General features: G+C 43.2%; 2 protein-coding genes across 15 annotated transcripts in view; one reads left to right on the top strand and one right to left on the bottom strand.

Annotated features, from left to right (window-relative positions):
- XRRA1 (X-ray radiation resistance associated 1) overlaps positions 1–10,812 on the bottom strand; it is a 101,606-nt gene extending 90,794 nt beyond the window's left edge. For 8 of the 14 annotated variants that reach the window (XM_033204684.1, XM_033204685.1, XM_033204678.1 and 5 more), the window contains exons 1-2: positions 10,558–10,812; positions 5,474–5,541 (exon numbers count right to left, since the gene is read on the bottom strand). The gene's annotated coding sequence lies outside the window, so the exon portion shown is untranslated. The remainder of the gene's footprint in view (positions 1–5,473; positions 5,542–10,557) is intronic. The other 6 variants (XM_033204689.1, XM_033204688.1, XM_033204686.1 and 3 more) reach the window with 3 other exon arrangements.
- Positions 10,813–10,878: 66 nt separating this feature from the next.
- The window catches only part of SPCS2 (signal peptidase complex subunit 2), a 32,248-nt gene continuing 17,814 nt past the window's right edge, over positions 10,879–25,312 (top strand). The window contains exon 1 of the mRNA XM_033204695.1: positions 10,879–11,029. Coding sequence (XP_033060586.1) covers positions 10,916–11,029 — 114 coding nt within the window. The 5' untranslated portion in view covers positions 10,879–10,915. The remainder of the gene's footprint in view (positions 11,030–25,312) is intronic.

The raw sequence follows: 25,312 nt of genomic DNA on the forward strand, positions 1-25,312 counted from the left end.
ACACACCCTGCCTCTGACACCTGGAGGCCCCACTGCTCTTGCTTCAGAAATGGGCTGGCTGTTTATATGAAGAGGGAAACAAGACCCTGGGTTTTTCAGTTCAAATCAATCCTAACCCAACAGAACCCTAGAAAGAACGTGATCCTCGGGCTCAGACAGACTTGGTTTGAATCCTGGCTCTGTCTTTCCTTGCTCTGTGACTGGGCAAGTTACTCTACTCCTCCGAACTTCAGTTTCCTCACCTGCAAAATGGGGGTTATAATACCTACCTTAAAAGACAAATAAGTGAGAAAGATAGTGCCTGATACATGTTAAGTCTGTGCTAGATGTTTTCTTTGTTTTAACAGAGTTCGGAGAAGGGGCTCACATTTTAGAGACAATAGTGTACAAATAATGAGACTTGAACTGGATAAATAGTATTTGAGGGATGAATTGAGTTTTCTGATAGACAGAAGGATAAACATTCCAAACAGCAAGGGCCACAGGAGGGCATAGTTGTGCACAGTAAAGAAACAATGTGACCCAAGAAGGAGAGGGATGTATGTTTGGTAGTCTTGAACAATAAAGTTGGATAGGAAGGATGGTGCCTGCTCCTAAAGGGCTTGGGATACCAGGCTAGGAACTCAGGCTTCATCTTGTAGGTGACTGGGAGCTATGGATAATTTCTGAGCTGGACAGAACCATAATCCAAGCTGTGCTTTAGAAAGAGAGATCTGACAAAAATAGTAGTAGGTGAAAGCAGCTCCCAGTGGCAACTGGAATTGCAGTTAGGGGAGTATTGCAGCAACCCAGGGATAAGCTGATGAGAGTTCATGTTAATAAACTAAAGAATTAAAAAAAAAGGATGGACAGGAAAAAAGGAATGAGAAAGGGAGGAACGGAAAAGAAAAAGAGGAGCAAGACCAATTAGAAGTATGAGCATTTCATGTGTGGACACAGCCTAGGCAACACAGTGAGACCCTGTCTCTACAAAAAATTTAAAAAATTAGCCAGCATGGTGGTACATGCCTGTGGTCCCAGCTACTCAGGAGGCTGAAGTGGGAGGATTGCTTAAGCCCAGGAGTCCAGGCTGCAGTGAGCCGTGATCATGCCTGGGTGACAGTGAGACCCCATATTAAAAAAAAAAAAAAAAAAATGTGAGGACAAAGGAGGACAAGGCCCTGGAGGATCCACAAAAGAAAATAATTTTAGAGAAGTAGGAGAACTGGGGGGTGGAGAGTGGGAGCTGCCAGGTAAGCCAAGGTAAGAGAAAACTCTATGAAAGAGGCAGGGAAGTCAGGCAAGGTGAGGACCGAAAATAGGCCATGAGAAAGTAGGAGGTCAGTTTCAGAAGAAGGGTGGAGTTAAAGTCAGACTTTATGTATGAAAGAGTGAATGGAAGGCGAGGGAATACAAAAAGTGAATATAAGCAGGTTTTTCAAGAAGCTTGATTGTGAAAGGGAGGAGAAAAGCAAGACAGCAGTGAGATGGAAGGTAAAATTGAGAGATGGGTGATATCAGGGCCAGTGCTGGGGGAAGGTGAGCAAGGTGCCTAAGGAACACCTGGGGGACATGTGCTCTCTCTCAGAGTTGTGCAAATGCAGTGTCAGCACTTGGCCTCCACCCTAGTCCTAGCCCTGGCAGACAGAGTCACTACCAAGAATAAATTCTGGAAGCTCATTGCATGGGTTCAGATCCTAGCTATGCCACTTACTAGCTGTGTGGCCTTGAGCAAGTTACTTTTCTATGCCTTGGCTTTTTCCTCTGTGAAATGTAGACAGTAAGTGCACCTACTTCATAGGGCTGTTTTGATGACTACAGGAGAAAACGCCTTAGTATCTGGCACATGGCTAACTCATGCTGCTCATTTTCCATTACTATGCTTTTAACAGGATGAGAACGGCTTGACTACATCTGTAGCCTGAGAGGAAGGAGCCAGTAGGGGAGGAAAGACTGACAATGCAGGAGAGAGATGGGCAGACCTGCAAAGCCATCCCTGAGAAGGCAAGAAGAAGGGCACCTAGCATCCAGGGGAGGGGTTCCCTCACTGAGGATGAGAGAGGGCAGGCTCCCTCAGGGACAGTTGTGATGGGAGACAGATCTCAAATATCCCGAGTGTTCCATTTCACTAACACCTAGAGAATAAAAAGAGCACAAAAGAAATAACCTTCCATTTTCTATCTGCTATGGGGTGGCTCCCAGAGACTCGCCAATACCAATTTACAGTGAGTCAGAAATTCTTTAGGGGTGTGTGTGTGTGTGTGTGTGTGTGTGCGCGCCCGTGCATGCATGCACATGCAAAAAAGCTGGAAAGAGAATATAGTTCTGACTAGGGTATGACTCAGTCTTTTCTTCACCAAATTATTATTCTCTTCAGAGAAACAGGCATAAAAACTGTTCCTCAAAGGAATAGATAGCCCTAATCACAACTGCACTTACCATTTGTCATTCACAGATTGTTCACCACAGTCTGATGTCAAACCTTGGAAAAACCTACATTTTACCCAGGACTTGCAAACACAAATGGTTACAGGAGTTGGGCAGGCCATGTGAGTGAGTGAAGAAAGCTGGAGGCGAGGGGAAGAAAGTAGAAGGAGGGAGTGTGTGTGTGTGTCAGAGAGAGAGAGAGAGTGCACATGCTCATAGAGGCAGCAACTAGTCAGCTCTTACCAATTGCTGCCATACAGAAACCTAAGTCATTGTTGCCAGATCTTCACATTTTTTTCAAGGAAAGTCTGCCTTATATATGAAATCTCCTATTTGAGGGTTGGCAACTAGTTTGCCATTTTAAAACAATGTGCAGGCCAAACCAAACACCTGAGAGCCAGATTCAACTCCAGGCCACATTTGTTTTTTCTGATAGATCTTTTTTTTTTTCTTTTGAGACAGCGTCTCACTTTGTCACCCAGGCTACAGTACAGTGGCACAATTACGGCTCATTGTAGCCTCAACCTCCTGGGCTCAAATAATCCTTCTACCTCAGTCTCCTGAATAGCTGGGACTATAGGCACATGCCACCATGCCTGGCTAATTTTTGTATTTTTTGTAAGGACAGGGTTTCACCATATTGCCCAGACTGGTCTCAAACTCCTGGGCTCAAGCCATCCACCCACCTTGGCCTCCCAAAGTGCTGAGACTACAGGCATGAGCCAACACACCCAGCCTGATCTTCTATTTTCATGGTGTGGAAATTTAAACAATAAGTCCCATTCAATAAAACAAACTCTGACTACTGGGATTTTCAAATTCAATAACACACATTTCCTTTTGTCTTAAAGATGCACAGCACCACTCAATGCAATGTGAACATACTAGTCCCAGCTCCTCTTTTCTTATCCCATACATCTAACAGGTCACTGAGTCATGACAATTTGAGCTCGGAAATACTGTTCCAGTGGTCTATTTTTCTCCATCTCCACTGCTTTCATTAAATCATTCATCATCTCCCACCTAGAATAGTACAACAGTTTTCTGACTGGGTTCCCACTAAACAAGAAGGTCAGATGCCTAAGCCTGTTCTTGAAAGTCCTTGGAGTCCTATGTCCTAACCTTTCCAGCTCCAGTTAGTTTTACCCATTCAGGCTCACAGTGTCATCTTCCACTCCCAAAACAGATCATTCACATGTAGCCCTCCCTGCCTCTGTTCTTGGTGTTCCTTCAGCCTAAAACCCCCTTCTCCATCTTGTTCACCTGGTTGATCTCATCCTTCATGATTCAGCTCCAAGACCACCTCAAAGATTAAGTTTCTTTAACCTCAAGCTCTTAAAATTTGTCCTTAAAGGGATCTAGGCATTTCCAAATATGTGCTGAGATAGATTCATGCAATTTGAGGTAGCAGAGATTGGGGAACCTGCAAGCCGCTGGCCAGGGGAAGGGAGGCCACAAAAGGTATGTGAGATGAGACCATAATTCGAAGGGTCTGGGAAGAGTTCAATTAAAAAAAAAAAAAAAAAAAAGGCCGGGCACGGTGGCTCAAGCCTGTAATCCCAGCACTTTGGGAGGCCGAGGCGGGCGGATCACAAGGTCAGGAGATCAAGACCATCCTGGCTAACATGGTGAAACCCCATCTCTACTAAAAATACAAAAAACTAGCCGGGCGTGGTGGTGGGCGCCTGTAGTCCCAGCTACTCAGAGGCTGAGGCGGGAGAATGGCGTGAATCCAGGAGGCGGAGCTTGCAGTGAGCCGAGATCGCGCCACTGCACTCTAGCCTGGGCGACACAGTGAGACTCCGTCTCAAAAAAAAAAAAAAGAGCAATGTGGAAAGCTCGGATCGAGGCATGCTGAGAGAAGGTTTCCTGGCAGTGACAAATATTCTATGAATACAGAGTGGTGCAATAGGAAGTGCAACAACTTTTAAATTTGACTCTAGTTTCTATTATCAAGCTGCGTGACCATGGGTAAATAACTTTACCTCTTTGTGCCTCAGATTCCTCACATGTAAAATGACAATACAAATTTTGTGCCTCCGAGAATTGCAGTAAGAAATAAATTAGGTAATAATGGACAGAATGGATAGAAAAAAAGCATCTTTCCAGACTCCACCCAGATGCCAACCCTTCCACAAAGCCCTCACTGAACCTGCCAGTGGAAATAACTGCTGCTTTTGCTAAGCTGTAAAGTCTTTCATCAGTATTTCTTTCATGGCCTGACCTCATAAGATTACTAACGATCATGAAGGGGTACCTTCAATGGACTATGGATTTCCAAGTCTGGAAACACATCTACTTCACTGTCTCTCTTCCACCCTTGGGACTTAGCTCATAGGAAGCACACCACAGATGTGTGAGCCAAGTGAAGGATATGATGGCACTCCTAGGACCAAAATATATATACATATATCTGCTACACACACACCCCATCAATTAGACTCTAAAACCTTCCTAGGAAAGGGCAATATCAGTGGTAGTCATCAATTTATTCCTAACAAAGCACCTAACATAACAGATTCCATAAATATCTGTGGAATAAATGAATGAATGTTGGTACCTCCTTTGGTCCAACACAGGGCACTATGAGTTTCCTGATCCCTGATCTTCCCTGCAAAGGGTTGGAGGCTCTTCTTATGTGTTCCTACAACACTGCATACTTCACCTAGTATAGCACTTATGACTTTATTGTAATTGTTTGCTCTCCCCTCATCAACTTCTCACCTGCTGTGGGGCCTATAATTACCTTATTCAGCTGTGTAATCCCAGCATGTAGCATAGAGCCTACAACTCACTAAAAATATGTTTAGAAGATTAATGGACAGATGGATGGATGGGGACAAATTTATATTCCGTCAATATGTCTTTCAGGAACTCTCTCTCATGACCAATCACACACATTCGCTAGAGAGGTAAATGAAGGAATGAATGAGTAAATTGCTGGCTGGAAAATGTTAGATATGATGTAATTTGCTGGCTGGAAAATGTTAGGTATGATGGCTGTCGGAGAAGACGTCAGTAACTTAAAGAATATGGTGACCTGGTTTCAGGTCTCCAGAGTACTTACTTGATCTTTGACTTCGGGAATGTCCCCTTGACTTCCTTCTTTTTTTGTTTCTTCACTTGTTTCTTTGCCTGTAAAATAAATATTACATTCCTTCTTAGCCTGCTATTCACAGCTCTTGAACTTTCTCATTAATTATATTCTACTGTGAGCCTTCTACTCCAAAATTTGTCTTGCCTTTAGTCCTTGCCTATAGGACTAAAGATCCAAGAAATAGATAGATAGAGATACAGAGACGGAGATAAAGACAAGACATAGATGGGAAGGTGGTATAGGAGAATATAATTATGATAGTGGGGTATGGCTGGAGTGCTTAAATCAGACACATGAAGCACAAATCTGAAAGGAAGGGATCGTTTACATGATTATTTACACAAAATAAATTTCTGCCAGATAAAAATAGCAAAGTCAAAGTTGAAAGATAAGACAGAGTCTGGGAAAAGATATTGCCATACATATAATACAAAAGATGACTCACACTCAAGCTTGTAGGAGGCATGCAGACGTGGATGCTATCATAGAAATTCCAGTTCCCTATTAGGAATATTAGGTGAGAAGGTATATTAGGTGAATATTCCCTATTAGGAATATTAGGTGAGAAGGTACAACTAATGGGCCAAGAAGGGCACATAACCCCTAGGTTACATTATCTAAGACAAGTAAGAACTTTATACAGTAGAAAAAAAAGTCAAAGTTCCAGACTTGGAGGCTGACTTCCCGGTTAGCTTTAGTTACCTCTGGTCTCTATCTCAAACTTGACACAACTAATGCCAATCTGGCTGTAGTGCTTCCTCCAAAACAAACGTTCTCTCTTTCTGTCTCCCTGTCTCTTTCTCTCTCTCTCTCTCTCTCTCTCACACACACACACACACACACACACACACACACACACACGCAGTAACGCATATTTTTGCTTGTTCCATTCCTTTGGCCTATCACACTTCTGCCCCTCTTCCTTGCCTGGCTACATACAGATTAGCTTTCCTGTACCTCCCTCTCCTTAGGTTGAGTCTCCTCACGCCTACTTTTTTTTTTCTTTTTTTCTTGAGACAAGGTCTCACTCTGTTACCCAGACTGGAGTGCAGTGGCATGATCTCAGCTCACTGTAACCTCTACCTCCCAGACTCAAGCAATCCTCCCACCTTAGCCTCCCAAGTAGCTGGACCACAGATGTGTGCTACCATGCCCAGCTAAATTTCTGTATTTTTGATAGAGATGGGTTTTCACCATGTTGCCCAGGCTGCCTCAAACTCCCAACTCAGCCTCCCAAAGTGTTGGGATTACACGCGTGAGCCCCCCTGTCCAGCCATCAAGCCCACTTCTTAATGGAGGCACTAACATGGTTGGGCTTTGCGTCCCCACCCAAATTTCATCTTGAACTGTAACCACCGTAATCTCCATAATCCCCACGTGTTGAGGAAGACACCTAGTAGGAAGTGACTGGATCATGGAGGTGGTCCCCCAAGCTGTTCTCATGATAGTGAGTGAGCTCTCACGAGATCTGATGGGTTTATAACTGTCTGACCGTTCCTCCTTCACACTCTTGCCCTCTCTTGCTTGCCACCACGTAAGACCTGCCTCTTCCCCTTCTGCCATGATTGTAAATTTCCTGAGGCCTCTCCATCCATGCGGAACTGTGAGTCTGTTGCAGGAAGTCAGGGACCCCGAACGGAGGGACTGGCTGAGGCCATGATAGAAGAACATAAATTGTGAAGATTTCATGGACATTTATTAGTTCCCCAAATGAATACTCTTATAATTTCTTATGGCTGTCTTACTGCAATCTCTGAAAATAAATTGTGAAGATTTCATGGACACTTATCACTTCCCCAATCAATACCCTTGTGATTTCCTATGCCTGTCTTTAATCTCTTAATCCTGTCATCTTCGTAAGCTGAGGAGGATGTATGTCACCTCAGGACCCTGTGATGATTGTGTTAACTGCACAAATTGTAGAGCATATGTGTTTGAACAAGATGAAATCTGGGCACCTTGAAAAAAGAACAGAATGACAGCAATGTTCAGGGAACAAGGGAGATAACTTTAAACTCTGACTGCCTGTGAGCCAAGCAGAACAGAGCCATATTTCTCTTCTTTCAAAAGCAAATAGGAGAACTATCGCTTAATTCTTTTTCTTTTCTTTTTTTTTTTTTTTTTTTTTTTTTGAGACAGAGTCTCGCTCTGTCACCCAAGCTGGAGTGCACTGGCCAGATCTCAGCTCACTGCAAGCTCCGCCTCCCGGGTTCACGCCATTCTCCTGCCTCAGCCTCCTGAGTAGCTGGGACTACAGGCGCCCGCCACCTCGCCTGGCTAGTTTTTTGTATTTTTTAGTAGAGACGGGGTTTCACCGTGTTAGCCAGGATGGAATTCTTTTTCTAAGCAAGGAACATCCCTGAGAAAGAGAATGCGTCCCTGAGGGGAGGCCTCTGAAATGGCCACTTTGGGGATGGCTGTCTTTTACGATAGTAGACAAAGGGATGAAATAAGCCCTGATCTCCCATAGCACTCCCAGGCTTATTAGGATGAGGAAATTCCTGCCTAATCAAGTTTGGTCAGACCGGTTGTCTGCTCTCAAACCCTGTCTCCTGATAAACATGTTATCAATGACAATGCATGCCCAAAACTTCATTAACAATTTTAATTTTGCCCCATCCTGTGGTCCTGTGATCTCGCCCTGCCTCCATTTGCTTTGTGATATTTTATTTTATTTTATTTATTTATTTATTTTTTTTTATTATACTTTAAGTTCTAGGGTACATGTGCATAACGTGCAGGTTTGTTACATATGTATACTTGTGCCATGTTGGTGTGCTGCACCCATCAACTCGTCAGCACCCATCAATTCATCATTTATATCATGTATAACTCCCAATGCAATCCCTCCACCCTCCCCCCTCCCCATGATAGGCCCCGGTGTGTGATGTTCCCCTTCCCAAGTCCAAGTGATGCTTTGTGATATTTTATTACTTTGTGAAGCATGTGATCTCTGTGACCTACAACCTATTCGTACACTCCCTCCCCTTTTGAAAATCGCTAATAAAAAACTTGTTGGTTTTACGGCTCAGGGAGCATCACAGAATCTGCCGACATGTGATGTCTCCCTCAGACACCCAGTTTTAAAATTTCTCTCTTTTATACTCTTTCTCTTTATTTCTCAGACCAGTCAATACTTAGGGAAATAGAAAAGAACCCATGTTGAATCAATTAAACCTCTTTCCTTTATAAATTACCCAGTCTTGGGCAATTCTTTATAGCAGTGTGAAAATGGACTAATACAGGCACTATACCACACTGTAATATAATGCCTGCTTCCTTGTCTGTTCCCCACCTCACTACCAGGCTGTGAGTATCTCCAAGATCAGGTCATGCCTGGTTCCTACTTATCTCTTTATCCTGCATCTTACACAGGACCTGGCTTACTGAAGGAAGAGTCTCAATGAGTGTTAATTGAACTAACCCAACCCATGAACAAAATGCCACAGGAGCACTTCATGCAGTGGGTGAAGAAAGAAGAAGCAAGTATCAGGGATAGTTTCACAGGGTAGGTGGCATTAGAGCTGGATCTTGAAAGATGAGAGGTTGGCCTGGCACAGTGGTTTGTACCTGTAATCCCAACACTTTGGGAGGCTGAAGCAGATGGATCACTTGAGGTCATGAATTCAAGACCAGGCTGTCCAACATGGCAAAATCCTTTCTCTACTACAAATACAAAAATTGGCCAGGCATGGTGGCATGTGTCTGTAGTCCCAGCTACAGAGACTACAGCTTGGGAGACTGAGGCACAAGAACTGCTTGAACTTAGGAGGCGGAGGTTGCAGTGAGCCAAGATCCCACCACTGCACTCCAGCCTGGGTGACAGAGTGAGACTCTGTCTCAAAAAAAAAAAAAGTGACTAGGGCAATGGTATATCATCTCATTTTCTTTTAAATAAAAGAAAAATAAGAAGTTGTAAAAGATAAATGGCAACAAGCTACAGCAGCATCTGACTACAGTGTCCAGGGATTGCTTCAGAGAGGTAATGAAATGTCATCTTATGTTATTGTTATATAGTGAAAATTATTTTCTTTTTAGTAATAATTTAGTTATTTACTGATAATTATTTTCTTTTCTTTCTGATCTCAGCTCACTGCAACCTGTGCCTCCCAGATTCAAGCAATTCTCCTGCCTCAGCCTCCCAAGTAGCTGGGATTATAGGCGCCCGCTATCACGCCCAGCTAATTTTTGTGTTTTTCATAGAGACGGGGTTTCACCATGTTGGCTATGCTGGTCTTAAACTCCTGACCTCAGGTGATCCGCCCGCCTCGGCTGGGATTACAAACGTGAGCCACCATGCCCAGCCTAGATAATAATTATTTTCACATGAATTTTGGCTTCCCCAAGACAAGTTTTTGTCTATTTTATTCAGGAACATATCCCTGGTGACTAGAATAGGGCCTGCTACATAGTAAGCAACTCAAAATTATTTAATTATTTAGATGCTTATGGGGGATATATAGGAATTAAAAAACAATACAATCTAATAGAGCATAGTATAATACAATTCTGCTATTTGATAACTCTGTCATGGAGTAGGAGTTCCACCAGAGTAGCAACCAGGTCTATCTTGATCCCTTGTATCCATCAGTACAATATTGGTGCTCAATATATATTTGTGAAAAAAATTGTTAATTAAAATGTAGACTCCTACTACATCCTAAAACCGTAAACGCAGAGTGTCAGAAGGGATATATATTGATTTTTTTAATGCCGGCTTGAAAACCGAGTTCAGATACATGCTATCTGGCTTTGGGTAGGTTCTTTAGTTTCCTCCTCACCTAACAGGGATGTTGCGGGACTCAGTGAGAGAGAAAATGGCTGGAAGTGCACATAGGATACTGCCTGGCAGACAGTAGGCACTCAGTAAATGTGAGTTCTCCGTAACACGAAAACATTACTAACAGCTAAAATGACAGCTGCTTGAGAAAATAATCAGTAAGTGCCACAACCAGGCTAGAAAAGGATGAAGGACGGGCTCCTGCCCACTCCTTCGGAAACTCCACACCTGGGCCTGAGAAAGACAAACTCGGAAACTAAGTTTTTAGTCGCACCTGCCTCCGGCGTCGCTTCAGCCTCCGATGGGTCTGCGGAGGCGAAGTCCCAGTCAGGAGGGATGCGCGCCTGCGACCCTCCCGGGGATCTCTGAGCCGCTCCACGGTGGTGCCTGCCGCTACCTTTCCCACGCCTTAGTAACTGCGACGCGACGGCAGACAGTGTAGGCGGCAACCGACAGCCAGGACGTCTAACTACAAGTCCCAGCAAGCCCCGCGGCCACGTCCTCTGACTACCACGCGCCAGCAAGCCCCAAACTACGGATCCCGATTGACTCCGCGCGGCGCGTCACGCTGTCAGCTCTAGCCAATCGGCTTCAGACAAGTCGGAGGGGAGGGAGTCGCAGAGGCGCACAACATGGCGGCGGCAGCTACACAGGGCGGGAGAAGCGGTGGTCTCGGAGGCAATAGTGGGGCTGGCGGTGGTTCCAACTGCGGGACAGGCAGTGGCCGTAGCGGCTTGTTGGATAAGGTGAGGAGCCGGTTCTTGGGAAAAGTTGAATCCCGGGGAGGCCTGGGAGGCGGCGAGCCCACCTTCCCATCCCCGTCTCCCTTATTTTCTACGGCCTTTTGAGGGGAGCCCTTGTGTGACCGCTATGACAACCCTACGCACGCTTGTAACCTGCCCTGATCACACTTCAAACCTGGACCCTCTCCTCTTTAGGACTTCTTCGCTTCTCGCAAGTGTTCTAGTCCTGGTCGCCACAGCTTTTTCGGTAATTTGGTTATTCCTATACTTAATCGTGTCCATCGCTTTTCCCCTGGGGTGCTGGGTGCACTGTTGCCAGTGCCCATTTCACAGACACTGAAAACCGAAGCCCAAGGATTCAAGAATCGATATTCTCGAAACTCCCTACCACCATCACCCTTGCGTGCTGCTACAGATTCCACAGTGGTTCTTATCCTTTTGCTTACTTAAGTTTTTAGGCATTTTATCATGATAGGCGAATACTTAAAATATTTGAGTATTGACTCTTCTACTGGGCTGACAAGAAGCTTTTAAGATTTTTCTTTCTTTCTGTTGTTTTTCCCCGCCCTCTCCTCTCTCCCCTCTACCTCCCTGTTTGCTACCAAGTGCACTGCTGCCCGCTCACGCTTGTCCCTTTCCTCCTCTGCTCATCCAATTTTTTTTTTTAACTGCAGTCCTAGCAACAAGGGCTTAAAAGAAAAGAAAAAAAGGAAAACTGTCCCTGGGTTGGCCCTTCTTGCTCTTTGCACAGCATCTTGGAAGAAACAGATGGATGCAGAACTTCGTCCTAGGGTTGATTTTGCCTCTGATTAGTTTTGTGACCTTGAAATATGCTTGCTCTCTCTCTGTCTATTTGCTCATCTGCAAAGTGAGAGATTTAGCCTTAAAATGAGGGACTTAACCCTAAATTCCCTTCCAGTTCTCTCATTGTAGAGCCTTGGGCTGGTTTGATGAGAATTGTTAAGCATGGTGTCTTTACTATAGTAAACAGGAGTTTTTAATTTAATTGAAAACAGCTTTCAGACTTCCCTTTGCATAACACATGGTAGGTGCTTAAGAAATGAAAACTTGATTATGTTGAGGGGTTCAGATCCAGGTCTTTTTACTTGTCTTTTTGAGTGTCATTGGTTTTGAAAGACATGGTTCTCACACACTTCTCTTGTGAGGGGTCTCACTCCATTGCCCAGAATGGATCTTAGCTCACTGCAGCCTTGAACTCCGAGGCTCAGGTGATCTTCCCACCCCAGCATCCTGAGTAGTTGGGGCTGCAAATGTGCACCACCACGCCTGGTTAATTTTTTTGCTTTTAACTTTTCTGTAGAGTCAGGGTCTTACTGTGTTGCCCTGGGTGGTGTCAAATTCCTGGGCCTCAAGTGATCCTCCCATCTCAGCTCCCCAAAGTGCTGGGATTACAGGCATGAGTCACCATGCACCTGGCCTCACACTCAAACCTTAAGATACAGAAACATATTCTGGAGGTTGGGATGGTAAATTGCTTTAAGACATGAGAGTATGGGGAATTGATCGTCATTTGTGTACACAAATCCTTCCCTCTTCCTGGGTAAGCACCTCACAACCTGGGCTTACCTGGCCCACTAACTGCTCTTGCTCTTCCTTGCAGTGGGATTATCATCAGCAAACATTAAGTATGGGCATTCTGCTAAGGCAGTATGGAATACTATTATTATGGAACAGTGTATATGGCACCATTGTGTTATTGAAAGAATCTGGATTTGGGGATCATAAGATTTCAGCTTTGAAGTATTTCTGCTACTTGCAAACAGTATGAAGACTGGCAAGTCAATTAACGTTTCTTCATTTGGAATTTTAGAATCTCTGGCACCTGTATCACGGGGTTTTGGGAAGAACCAAGTAAGACAGTACACGTTAATGATCTGCATTACCTGTAGTGGCCAGTACAAATGTGTGATGGTGGAGGAGTAAATCAAGAATCCTAATATCAGAGAGCACTCAGAACTGCTGAATATAGAAGATGGGGTAATTGAATCTATTTAAGGAAGTATATGGTATATTCGCGCAAGTGTGTACTTGTTAGAGAAGTTCAAATGAGAGAGAGAGAGTGATCCCTGCAAGCTTATTGATAAGAGTAAGAGCCTCGGCCAGGCATGGTGGCTCACACCTGTAATCCCAGCTCTTTTGGAGGCCAAGGCAGGCGGGTCACCTGAGGTCGGAAGTTCAAGACCAGCCAGACCAACATGGAGAAACCCTGTCTCTACTAAAAATTAGCTGAGCGTGGTGGCGCATGCCTGTAATCTCAGCTACTTGGGAGGCTGAGGCAGGAGAACCGCTTGAACCTGGGAGGTGGAGGTTGCAGTGAGCCAAGATCACGCCATTGCACTCCAGCCTGGGCAACGAGAGGGAAATCCATCTCGGAAAAAAAAAAAAAAAGAAGAGTAAGAGCCTCAAGGAAAGGCCTCATTCCTGAGAGTGGAACTGGCACCTTATTTGGGGGGAGAAAGGAAAGACATGCCAGGTAAAAAAGTCTCCTTGAGTGAAGGTACACAGATATGATGGTGTTTAATGTTTCTCAGTTATTGAGTTGACTAGAAGGCTCTCTAAAGGAATTGTAGTGACAAGTAGATAAAATCCGATTAGGGAGGCCATGGATTGCTTGAAGTAGGAGAAGAAACCTGTTGAAGGGTTTTGAGACTGTGTAAAGTGGTTTCTAGGAAAACTAGTCAGATGGTTTGGAGAGAGAGAAATTAGAAGACTTCTTAATAAGGCCATATACACAGTAGTGTATAATATATAATAAAAAGAGACAAATTTGAGTTTTAGTGCAGCATGTTATTAGGTTGGTGCAAAAGTAATTGCTGTTTTTGCCATTGAAAGTAATGGCAAAAACCACGATAACTTTTGCACCTACCTAATAAAAGCCACATGACCTTGGATAAGTTGTGTGATATTGCTGAATTGAAATTTCCTTATAAATATTGTGGGCATTCATACGTGTTATAGTAAGGATCACGTTGTATAGTGCTGGTAAATGTTCTTTGGGTTTTTTTGTTTGGTTTCCTCTGCCCTTTTTATTGTACTATTTTTTTTTGGTAGAGACAAGGTCTCACTGTGTTACCTAGACTAATCTTGAACCCCTGGCCTCAAGTGATCTGCCCACCTCAGCCTCCCAAAAGTACTGAAATTACAGGCATGAGCCACCGCACCCAGCTCTGTTCCCTGTCCTTTGGAATCTACTAGAAGTAAATGTTCTTTGTGCGGGGCTGTCTGTGGTAAAAATAGAATGACAAGGTGATGAGAACCCCAACATGAGTAGCAGAAATAGATAAAAGGTCTCACAAAAGAGTGCTTGAAAGATCCAATAAGTGAGGGACAGAAGAGACAAAATAGTCAAGAGCTGCTTGAGTGCTTTTTCTTGGAAAACTTAATTTTCAGCCTTATATTGAACTGTTCCCTCTCTGAATTCCTCTACTACTTACACTGCACATGGGAATTAAACTGTCACTTAATATGACATACTATCTTGTATTATTTCACCAATTTGTATTTGCCCCTTTTCCTGTGAGTGCTTCTCTATAGTGATCAACACAGGATAAGTACTTTTAGCATTGAATTTCGCACAGAAACAACTTGAGATCTATCACCTCAGTCTTCAGAATCAGCTTTAGAGGATGGTGCCTCTAATTGTTTGAAGACTGAGGGTACTGTGGGAGAGAACTTGGGGAAAAAAGTGTTATTCTCTGGAGCAGGATCTGAACTAATAGACTTTTGCTTTGTGGGAATGAGGCCATTACCTTTAATATAATTGCTTTTTTTTTTTTTAAGACAGTCTCAATTTGTCGCAATCTCTGCTCACTGCAACCTCCACCTCCCAGGTTCAAGCAATTCTCCTGCCTCAGTCTCTCCAGTAGCTGGCATTACAGGCGTGTGCCTCCATGCCCAGCTAACTTTTGTATATTCAGTAGAGACAGGGTTTCACTGTGTTGGCCAGGCTGGTCTCGAACTCCTGACCTCAGGTGATCCAATGGCCTTGACCTCCCAAAGTGCGGGGTTTACAAGCGTGCACCACCACACCTAGCCTAATATAATTTATTTAATTTGATGTGTCTTGATTTTGGCGGGGAGGGTTTTTATTTTATTTCTGCAGCTGTAGTTTTACTTGCCATAAAGAAGTACAATAAAGAGATGCAAATATGCTCCTAGTTTTCCCTAAGCAGATGTGAATTTCTACTCTTATGAAACTGACTTTAAGAACACAGCAATTCTTGTTTCCTGATCTTAAAAATAAGTATGCAAATATAATCTTTCCGCCTCCATCACAGAATAACTTGACTTAGATCATTGCAGTGTGTTATTTTGCCCCAAATACATCAAAGCATTTTCTTCTGCCTGGCAGTTATAAAGAAAAGCTGCTTGCTTAATTTGTTTTGGCTATTAAAGTTGATATGTGGTGTTAAACCATGCTTTCCAGAAGCTATTGTCTGGACCCTTTTAGCCTTATACCTGGATTTCTGTCTCCTGGCTAGCCTGTCAGCCTGATCGTAAAGAACAGCTTTAATCTGTTTACATCAGACTCCTTTGAGAATTAGTTAAAATTAACAGATTTTTGGACCTTTTCTTAGGCCTGAATATCTGGATTTTTCTTCACATGTCTCTATTACCTCTGCATTTTAACAGTTACTTCCAGGTTGAGAACTACTGGCTTAAATGATTTTTTTAAGTCTCTTCTGGTTCTGACATTTTAAGGTTTTTGTTTTGTTTTGTTTTTAAAAGCTATTCTGCTTAATGGTGGTTTCTTTAAAATGTTTCTAATGAAGAGACCCTGAAACTCATCTGATGCTTCAGCCTCATTTTGTAGACATGGACACAAGCAAAGCAACTTGCCCTGTCCCGACCCGCGGGATGAACAACGCAGACCCTGGAGGAGGGGGTGGGAATGGAAAGAGACAAGAGACACAAGAAATGGAGACAAGACAGTGCTCTGATCAAGTCTCGTTTAAGGTGGAAAAGCAACGCCTTATATAGGCTGACAATAGGGGGAAGGGCTAGGAGCAGGCGGGGAATGAAAGACGTCACCGGGCGCATGCTCGGTAGGCTTAGTCTCTCCCGGGCGCGGGAGGTAATTTACCCGCGGCGGGAAAAGTCGGCGGCGCGCGGGAAGGTTGATGATGAAGAACCAGGAAGTGCGCCATCTTGTCTCCGCAATGTGGAGCTTAAGCAACAGAGGCCACAGCAATATCCGGGCTACACGGCTCCGGACAGGTCCCCCTTTTTTATTATATTATTAAACGACTAGAAGATATTCCCTCGGGAACTGCGCCTGTCTTAGGTTGGAGTGACACATCTCTTCACTGGTACCCGTCATGGGATTAGGCAGTAGCTATGACGGCCCTCCTGTCTTAGGTTAGTGAGGGATGACACTCTCTTACCCGTCATTGGCTGTCCAGTTCAGCGCACAAGGAAGGTGGTTTATAGCAAGTGTAAGTATGGACCACCGTGATCTTCTTGTTCAAGGCGATGATAATGGACCTGTATGGGTTTGGCTTGGATTGCCTCGATTTGTTGCTTAATGAATGTCATGAGCTTATTGAAGATTATAGGTCCTAAAGAAAGTAACAGCAATAAACAAAGCAAAGGGCCTAACAAGGGTAAAATATAGGGGAGGAGTCCATGGAAACCAGTCCAAAATGGTTTTCAATCATTTCTTTCCGTCGTTTTTCCAAATCTTCTTGCAGTCGTTTGATTTTGTCTCTGACGATCCCGGACTTGTTGGCGTAAAAAAACACCTTTCCTGTAGAGCTAAGCAGATACCTCCCTGTTCTGCAGTTAGTAAATCTAGGCCTCTTCTATTTTGAAGCACTACTTCTGCCAGAGAGTCTACCTGATCTTGTAGATCTTGTATAGTACTTGAAATGGCCTGTACATCTGAGATCAATTGGCGAGATAATTTGGTGTATTGAGTAACAGAAACCCCTAGGCTAGTAGCCCCAGTCGTTACGGCAGTAGTTATGCCTAATCCTACAAGTAAAGGGATAAATTGTATTGCTCTTTTGGGTCTTCCTAAAAAGTGATCTATGGCTGGAATAGGTATAGGTTCATCTCCAGGAATAATGTCTATATCTGGCAGAAGGGTGGCTAGGACACAAAGTCCCGTCCAGTTTGTGGGCAAGTATGTGTATGCTTTATTATTGCCACATACAAAAACTGAACTATTTGGGGCACACAGGGAATGGGAAGCATTAGAGACAATAGAGCAATTAGTAAATTCAACTATGCCTACATCAATATCATATGAGTCATTACGAAACGGGGAATAGATGCAAGAGGAGTTAGCAAACTCGAAGGGCTGCACTAAAAGGGGGGGAATGATGGGGCAGGAAGGATTGGATGTGGAATATGAGTCATTACTGGGTATGGCAAGAGGAACAGGATTTCCAATGGTAAGCACAGCCAGCAATCACTGGCTAGACCAGAGTTGGAATTATTGAGCAGACCATGTGTAACAGTGAGGAGGTCAAAAGTCTGTGCATCAATTTTTTCTTTACCACGGGCTTTGGGCAAGGCCAAAGGGTGGTAGTGGAGTTCTGGGAACAGGGACTTTTGTAATTCTTCAAGTTTTTTATGTACCATGATTTCTCGGGCCTTGTCTTGTGGTCCTCCTCCATCAGAGATATGAAGAGGAGGGCGAGTATTCCAGCATATAGGCTGCCCTACAATACCAGTACAGCCAGCTGCTACAAGGTTATTGGTATTTCCTAGAACTGAAGGGACATACTGGCCCCTAAAGTAGGGGTTCTAGATCTAGTTAGGATAGCAGTATAATATGTTTTACCGCCAGAGGTACATTCTTGATAGGCGGTGTAACAGGAGCTGTGTATTGGCTGTATCTCTGCAATTTTCAAAAAACTCTGATTTCCAAATTAAGTGATCTCCCCCTGAAAGAACTGCTCTAACTAGTGTGTTCCAATCTGTTGGAGTAAGCCAGTTATCGGCCACAGACTCTACTATAGCAAGAGTATAGGGAGCAGTAGCTCCATATTGAGAAACAGCAGTTTTTAATTCCTTTATGACAGTGAAATCAAATCCATTATGATGTCTCCAGGCCTGGCCCTGTCCATCTATTGTTTCAGTTACCGGGAAGATATCTTTAGGGGAGGATTCTTCTCTATCTCGGCTAGTAGAAAATCTTCCTTTTGGGGCATGTTGTCCGGGCCGCTGAAGTGGGCGAGGGAAACCTCCCATGTTCTCTGTATTGGTTACACTCTCATTTCCTGTTTTTAATTTTTGTAGCCTAGTAATTAATGACTGATGTAACTCTTCTAGCTTAATTTGTTCTTCTAGCTGAGCGATTTTTTCTTTGAGTTCCTCTTTTGGATTAACTACTGCCATTACGTGGGCGCAGAGAAGCGCCACGTGTCCCATTATAGGGAGGTGGGCGCGAGAAAAAGGGAGGCCAGTTAGGATTATGATATTTAGCTGCCTCATCTTCTAACTCATCCCAATTTACCTCTGATGGGTCAGGATTATCATTACTTTTACTGTTTTGTGATGTTTGCAGAATTGGGTATTTTTTAGGTTTTTTATTGTCTGGCACCACTTTATCTTTTACAGAAGGAGCCTTGGCCCCCTCATCATCACTCTCAAGAGAAATAAGGTCCATTTCCTTATCTGGTAGGGGCTCCTGAGGTCTGTCTGAGAACTGACCTTTAAAATCTCCTCTGTTTGGGCGACCGCAGCCATTACTTGCGGATCAGCCTCCTTTTTATCTATTAACTCTTTGATTAAATTCCAGTAAGAAAAGGCAGTTACAGGAATTTTTCGGGGCCAAAGGTATTATAATAATCTTGAAAGGCGTCTCCTACTCTACGCCATCTTTTTACATCAATGGTCCCCTCCTGAGGAAACCAAGGACAAGTATATTTCACAAAATCAAAAAACTTAAATAAGTCACCACTTTTAACCTTTACTCCCCGTGTCTTTAAAGCCTCTTTTAATTGTCCTACGTAGATTTGATGCTGGCTTAATTCTTGTCCCATTTCGGGCGCGGAACTTACCCTTAATTCCGACGCAGCAGGCTCCCGCGGCGGTTGAAGGGATTTCTCTTTACTTTAGCTGCCGGCCGTCCTATGCGCCCTCTTCCTCACGCAATTCCCTCGTATCCAAGCCCGGCGTTGGGCGCCACGTGTCCCGACCCGCGGGATGAACAACGCAGACCCTGGAGGAGGGGGTGGGAATGGAAAGAGACAAGAGACACAAGAAATGGAGACAAGACAGTGCTCTGATCAAGTCTCGTTTAATGGTGGAAAAGCAACGCCTTATAGGCTGACAATAGGGGGAAGGGCTAGGAGCAGGCGGGGAATGAAAGACGTCACCGGGCGCATGCTCGGTAGGCTTAGTCTCTCCCGGGCGCGGGAGGTAATTTACCCGCGGCGGGAAAAGTTCGCGCGCGCGGGAAGGTTTGATGATGAAGAACCAGGAAGTGCGCCATCTTGTCTCCGCAATGTGGAGCTTAAGCAACAGAGGCCACAGCAATATCCGGGCTACACGGCTCCGGACATTGCCCAAGACCACACAGTGAATTAGTAACACTTACAGAACCTGGCTTCCCCAGTACTTAATCCAGTACTCTTTCTTTACTCAGCACATTGCTTCCCATACCACAGTGTGTCTTGTGCTAACTAATGTGCTAGCTAACATAGTAGTGGGATGAACATCTGTTGTGAGGTGAAAGACCTAGGCTGTAGCCTTGGCTTTGTCACCTACCAACCACATTGAATTGGCATATTTTTAAATAGTGAATTTTATAGTGTGTGAATTGTATCACAATTTTAGAAACTTATTTTTGTCTTTCATGGAGTAACCCTTAAAGTTTCAGATTATTTGTTTTTTTTAAACTATGTATCATGTAACACAGTGGTATCACAGACACTGATTACTTTTGTACTATTACTTTAATTACTAATTAAAAGACTATATATATGTATTATATATGTGTATATATAGTATATATACATACATATATTTAGTGAGTCTTTTAATTAGTAATTAAAGTAATGGTATATATATATACTATATATATATAATCTGCCTGCCAAGGTACCTTTTTCAGCTATTGCCAGCACCATTTCTCTGCTCTGATCTCTTATCAAATTTCAATAGTTTTTTATATTACTTAGCCTTTCAGTAGCATTTGACTTATTGATCACTTCTTTCTTCTCATTTTCTTTACTTGGCTTCTAGGACACCGTTTGCCCCCAATTTTCCTCCTCCGTCAACTAGTCTCTGTTGTCTTCATTATTCTTTGATCTTCTTCCTGACCTGTGTAAATATTGCCAGTCCCTGAGCTTATTACCCCTCTGTCTACCCTCATCCCAAGGTGATACCCAATGTCGTGGCTTAGATAACATGTAGAAGTTGCTGACTTCTACATTTATATTCTCAACCTGGACCTTTCCTATAAGCCCCAGACTTTTATGTCCAACTGCCTGCTTGTCATTTCCACTTAAATGTATATCAGGCATCAATAGCCAGAGCCAGTCTCCTGATTTCTGCTTACCCCTCAAAGTGCTTCTCTCTCAGTCTTCCTCATTTCAGTTAGACACCTCCATTCATCTAATTTATTCAAACAAAAACCTGAGAGTTACCCTTGATTCTTCTCTTTGCCTTGTACTCCACAGCCATCCCATCGTTGTATTTTCCTGGCTGTACATCCAGAATCTGACCACTCCTACCTAGACAGCTGTAGTAGCCGTTTCAACTGGTCTTCCAGCTTCTGTGCTTGGCTCCCTTACATTTTGTTCTCCACACAGCAGCTAGACTGATGTTTTAAAACATGGATCACTCACTCTCTTGCTGAAATATCTCCAGTAACTTCCTATCTCAATTAACTAAAATCCACACCCCTAATTGTGGCCTATTTTGTAGCCCCTACATTGTGGGCAGCAAGCCACCCGGGTGCCGAGGCAAGAGACTGAGGGCACGAGCTATTCCAGTATAATAAAATATATAAGATAAGAATAGTTATACTCGATATAAATAATATAGATGATTATATATGAATATCATTAATCATTAGCTTGTAGCAATTACTCTTTACTCCAATATTATAATAATCCTCGCTTTACAATCATGACCTAGGAAAAACTAGGCCGTACAAGGATAGGAGCTGAAGGGACACGGTGAGAAGTAACCAGAAGACAGGAGTGCAAGCCTTCTGTTATGCCCGGAAGGACCACCAGAGGGCTCCTTGGTCTAGCGGTAACGCCAGTGTCTGGGAAGACGCCTGTTGCCAAGCAGACCATGGTCTAGCAGTAGCATCAGTGTCAAGGAAAAACACCTGCTACTTAGCAGACCAGGAAGGGGAGTCTGCCTTTCCCCGGAGGAGTTTAGAGAAGACTGTACTCCTCCACCTCTTGCAGTTATCCGGAGGCCTAACCATCTCCCTGTGATGCTGTGCTTCAGTGGTCACGCTCCTAGTCCATCTTCATGTTCCATCCTGTACACCCAGTTCTGCCTTTTAGACAGTAGTAACAAATTAGTAAAAGTACTAAAAGTCCCTGATATGCAGAAACAATGGCGTAAGCTGTCTCTCTTATTCTCCTCTCTTTCTCTCTGCCTCGGCTGCCAGGGCCCCCTGTCTAGTGGACACATGACTCATGTGACCTTGTCAATTATTAGAGATGGCTCACACTCCTTACCCTGCCCCTTTGTCTTGTATCCAATAAATATCAGCGCAGCCTGGCATTTGGGGCCACTACCGGTCTCTGCATCTTGGTGGTAGTGGTCCCCTGGGCCCAACTGTCTTTTCTTTTATCTCTTTGTCTTGTGTCTTTATTCCTGCAATCTCTCATCTCTGCACACAGGGAGAAAAACCCACCGACCCTGTGGGACTGGACCCTACACTACATGTTCTTAATCCTGCCTGTTTCTGTCATCCTCATCTGTCAGTTTCTACTTGAGTTACTGACTCTGGAAACCGTGGCTTTTCTGCTGTTCCTCAAACACATTAAGCTTGGGGGATTTTGGTGTTCTCTTTTCACTAGGCACTCCAGATTTTCTCATGGGTTACTCCTTTATTCAGCTCTGCTCAGATGTTAACTATTTTCCCTCACTATTTTTTAGTATTTTTAAAAACTCTATTGCATTTTTCTGTATAATCTTTTTTACAACCTGGAATTATATGCATATTTGTTTACTTATTCTTTATGTTCCATACAAGAAGAAGCTCTACGAGTGCAGAATTTGTCTTGTTTATAACTATATCCCTAGTGGCTAGAACAGTGCTTGGCACATAGCAAGTAGCCATTCAATATTAATTTAAAGAAAATAAAGAAGTGTAATTGCCAAAAAGGTTGTGTTTAAAATATTTTTTTTTTCTTTTAAAAGATTGTCCAACACTGGAATGAATTGCTATTGAGAGACTTGGCAGTTTCCTTAAAAAGAAAAAGAAACCTAGAAGAGTCATATAACAGTTACTATTTTTCTAAGCAGTAGGAGATGGGTATCAGATGAAACAGCTGTGTGGTCCTATGCCTGAATTTGCACTCAGCTGCATTTTTCAGAACTGATTGCATGTAATTCTTAAATGGAGTATGTTACCTTTCTAGAATAAGGACTCATCACACATCCGTATCAATGTAGTACATTCCTAGCCAGTCTTCGTGCCTTAATTCAGGTCTTCCTTGGCAACATCCCTCTGTCTTCCAACCCTCCCCAGTCAGCTTTGCTGCAGATTGATATCCCTGAGGTAATAGGTAACATTTTATCCAGAATCTTTTTTGCAGATCGTTGAACCTGTAGTGTGCCCTTGCCCCTCTATGTCTACTTCTTACCATTTAGCACTTAGCATAGTTTATAATTCATTGTTAAGTATAGGATTTTCCTTAACACAATTGTAAAGACCATTTTTTTTGTGTATCTAATTTCTTGTCTACCCATTGCAAAGGTAAGAAATTTATATTGGTTGATTATGCCAACAATTCAGTCAGACTTTAGAAGATGTTAGTTGCTAGTATTGAAATGATTGTTGACTACATTTCAGTTTGCTGGTAGAAAAAATACTTCATTATTGGAGCATTGCTGACTAATATGCTGAATCAAGTTGTTTTAACTTTAAGCTCTTTTCAGCCTTAAATCTCACACTTTCTGGGTTCAGTGGTAGGATTTTAAGTCATGGATCCAGTGACCTGGCCCTCAAAGAGCTGTAGTCATGTAGGCTTCTCTATCATGGGCTGAGTTGATGTAGAAGCAGCCCTGTCACAGCTAAATGCAGTTTGCGGTGGAGTAGAGAAGGCAATATAAAACCTAAGAATCAGTTTCTCTGGGGTTGTCACTAATGTGCATGCTCATAATTTAATTAACACATGCTAATTTCCTAACTTCTAACTCCAGTGATGAATGCAGTCAGTAATAAGCACTGTTAAGCTAGTAATTTTCTTTGCAGTGTATCTTGACCATTTTTATAAAAAACATTGAAATTGAAGATTCAGTGTGTTGCTAAGAGCATAATCTCTTTGCGATACTCTGTTTTAGATGACAGTGCACATTCTTAAGATAGACATCATTTTCTCCCCAAACTGAACATTTTCTTTTCTTGCTAAATATGTGTGTGGGGGGATATGGTCACATATATATTTCCAACTGAAATTGTAATCTCAGCTTCTGAGTTTGCCGTCAGTTTTTATTATCTCCTTTTTTTAGTTTAGAACTCCACATATACAAATGGGTATCCTCTTTCCTCCTTCTTGGAAAATGACATAATGGCTCCAACAAGTCATCCAAGCCCTAATTCTAGTAGGTGGTCATCTCTGTCTCTTCTCTTCCATATTCCTTATAACTAGTCTGTTATTAAGTCCTGCCAATTCTACCTCAGAAATACTCCCTTTCATTCTCCCTACTGCTGCTCTATTGAGCATTGAGGCTCTGCACTTACATCAGGCTCCATCTGCATCTCTATGTCCAGTGTTACTCCTCTCCAGGTCATCTGCCAGGTTGCCACTAAAATGACTTTAAAAAAAAAAACACGTAAATTTGATTGTTATTCCCCTACTTAAAATACTCTCCATTGCCCGCTTCAGAATAAAATTCAAGTTTTTTAGCCTAATAACTAGGAAATGGTTTCTCTCAGATGCCTCATCTTCTGCTACTTTCCCACTTTGCAGCTTCTGTCTACTTTCTAAACTGGGATAAAGGAGAGAAAAAGTTTATTTTTCTTAAAGCCATGCTCAATTCTGTCTAAATCAGAACAGGGTCACCATTGACACCACTCTCACCCCTGGTAATTCTTCATCTCTCCAGTGTGAATTGAGGAATCCTTTGAGTCCTATTATCAAGCCAGGGAACTTTATGAAGCAATCCACTCAGGTCTTTTATATCACTGCATAACTTCTCTTTTCACTGTTATTAAAATAAGAAAATTGAAGGTGTTCATGTCATACTCAAAACAATTTTGTTTTGTTGGACATATCCTAATGGCCAAGGATTTTGTCCTTTCGTTTTTTGAGATGGAGTCTCACTCCGTTGTCCAGGTTGGAGTGCAGTGGCACAATCACGGCCCACTGCAGCCTACACCTCCTGGGCTCAAGCCATCCTCCTGCCTCAGTCTCCCAAGTACCTGGGACTGTAGGTGGGCACCACCATGCCTGGCTAATTTTTTTAGTTAAATATTTTTTTTAGATATAGGGTCTTGCTGTGTTGCCCAGGCTGATCTCAGACTCCTGAACTCAAGCAATCCTTCCTCCTTGGCCTCCCAAAGTGCTGAAGTTATAAACGTGAGCCACTGTGCCTGGCTTATTTTGTCTCTTTTTTTGATCCCACCCTATCCCTTTAAGCCTGGTGATGCATGGGGAGCAGAAGGCTGTATTCCTTCAAATGAGTTAATTTGGAAAATGCCTTCCTGCATTGACTGCATATCCTTCAGACCTGAGTTGTGTTTAATATCCTGCCTAATCACTTACGGAGTTCCTGATGCCATACCTTCAGTGAAATGTCTTCATAGAATTTTTTGTTATTCAAATGTGCAGTGGAGAAACGTAACTGAAATGATTCTTCATAGTGTTCTATTAAAACTATCAAATGCTGTTTTCTTTTAACTAGTTAGCCAGCCAGCTCTGGCATCAGGTATGTTAGTTTGATAAAAGTTGTCTTTATCTTGGCCGGGTGTGGTGGCACTTTGGGAGGCTGGGGTACGTGGATCACTTGAGGCCAGGAGTTCGAGACTAGCCTGGCCAACATGGTGAAACCCCATCTCTATTAAAAAATACAAAAAATTAGCCTGGTGTGATGACACATGCCTGTAATCCCAGCTACTCG

Source organism: Trachypithecus francoisi, unplaced genomic scaffold, assembly GCF_009764315.1.
Source record: "Trachypithecus francoisi isolate TF-2019V2 unplaced genomic scaffold, Tfra_2.0 Lachesis_group8, whole genome shotgun sequence".
NCBI lineage: Eukaryota > Metazoa > Chordata > Mammalia > Primates > Cercopithecidae > Trachypithecus > Trachypithecus francoisi.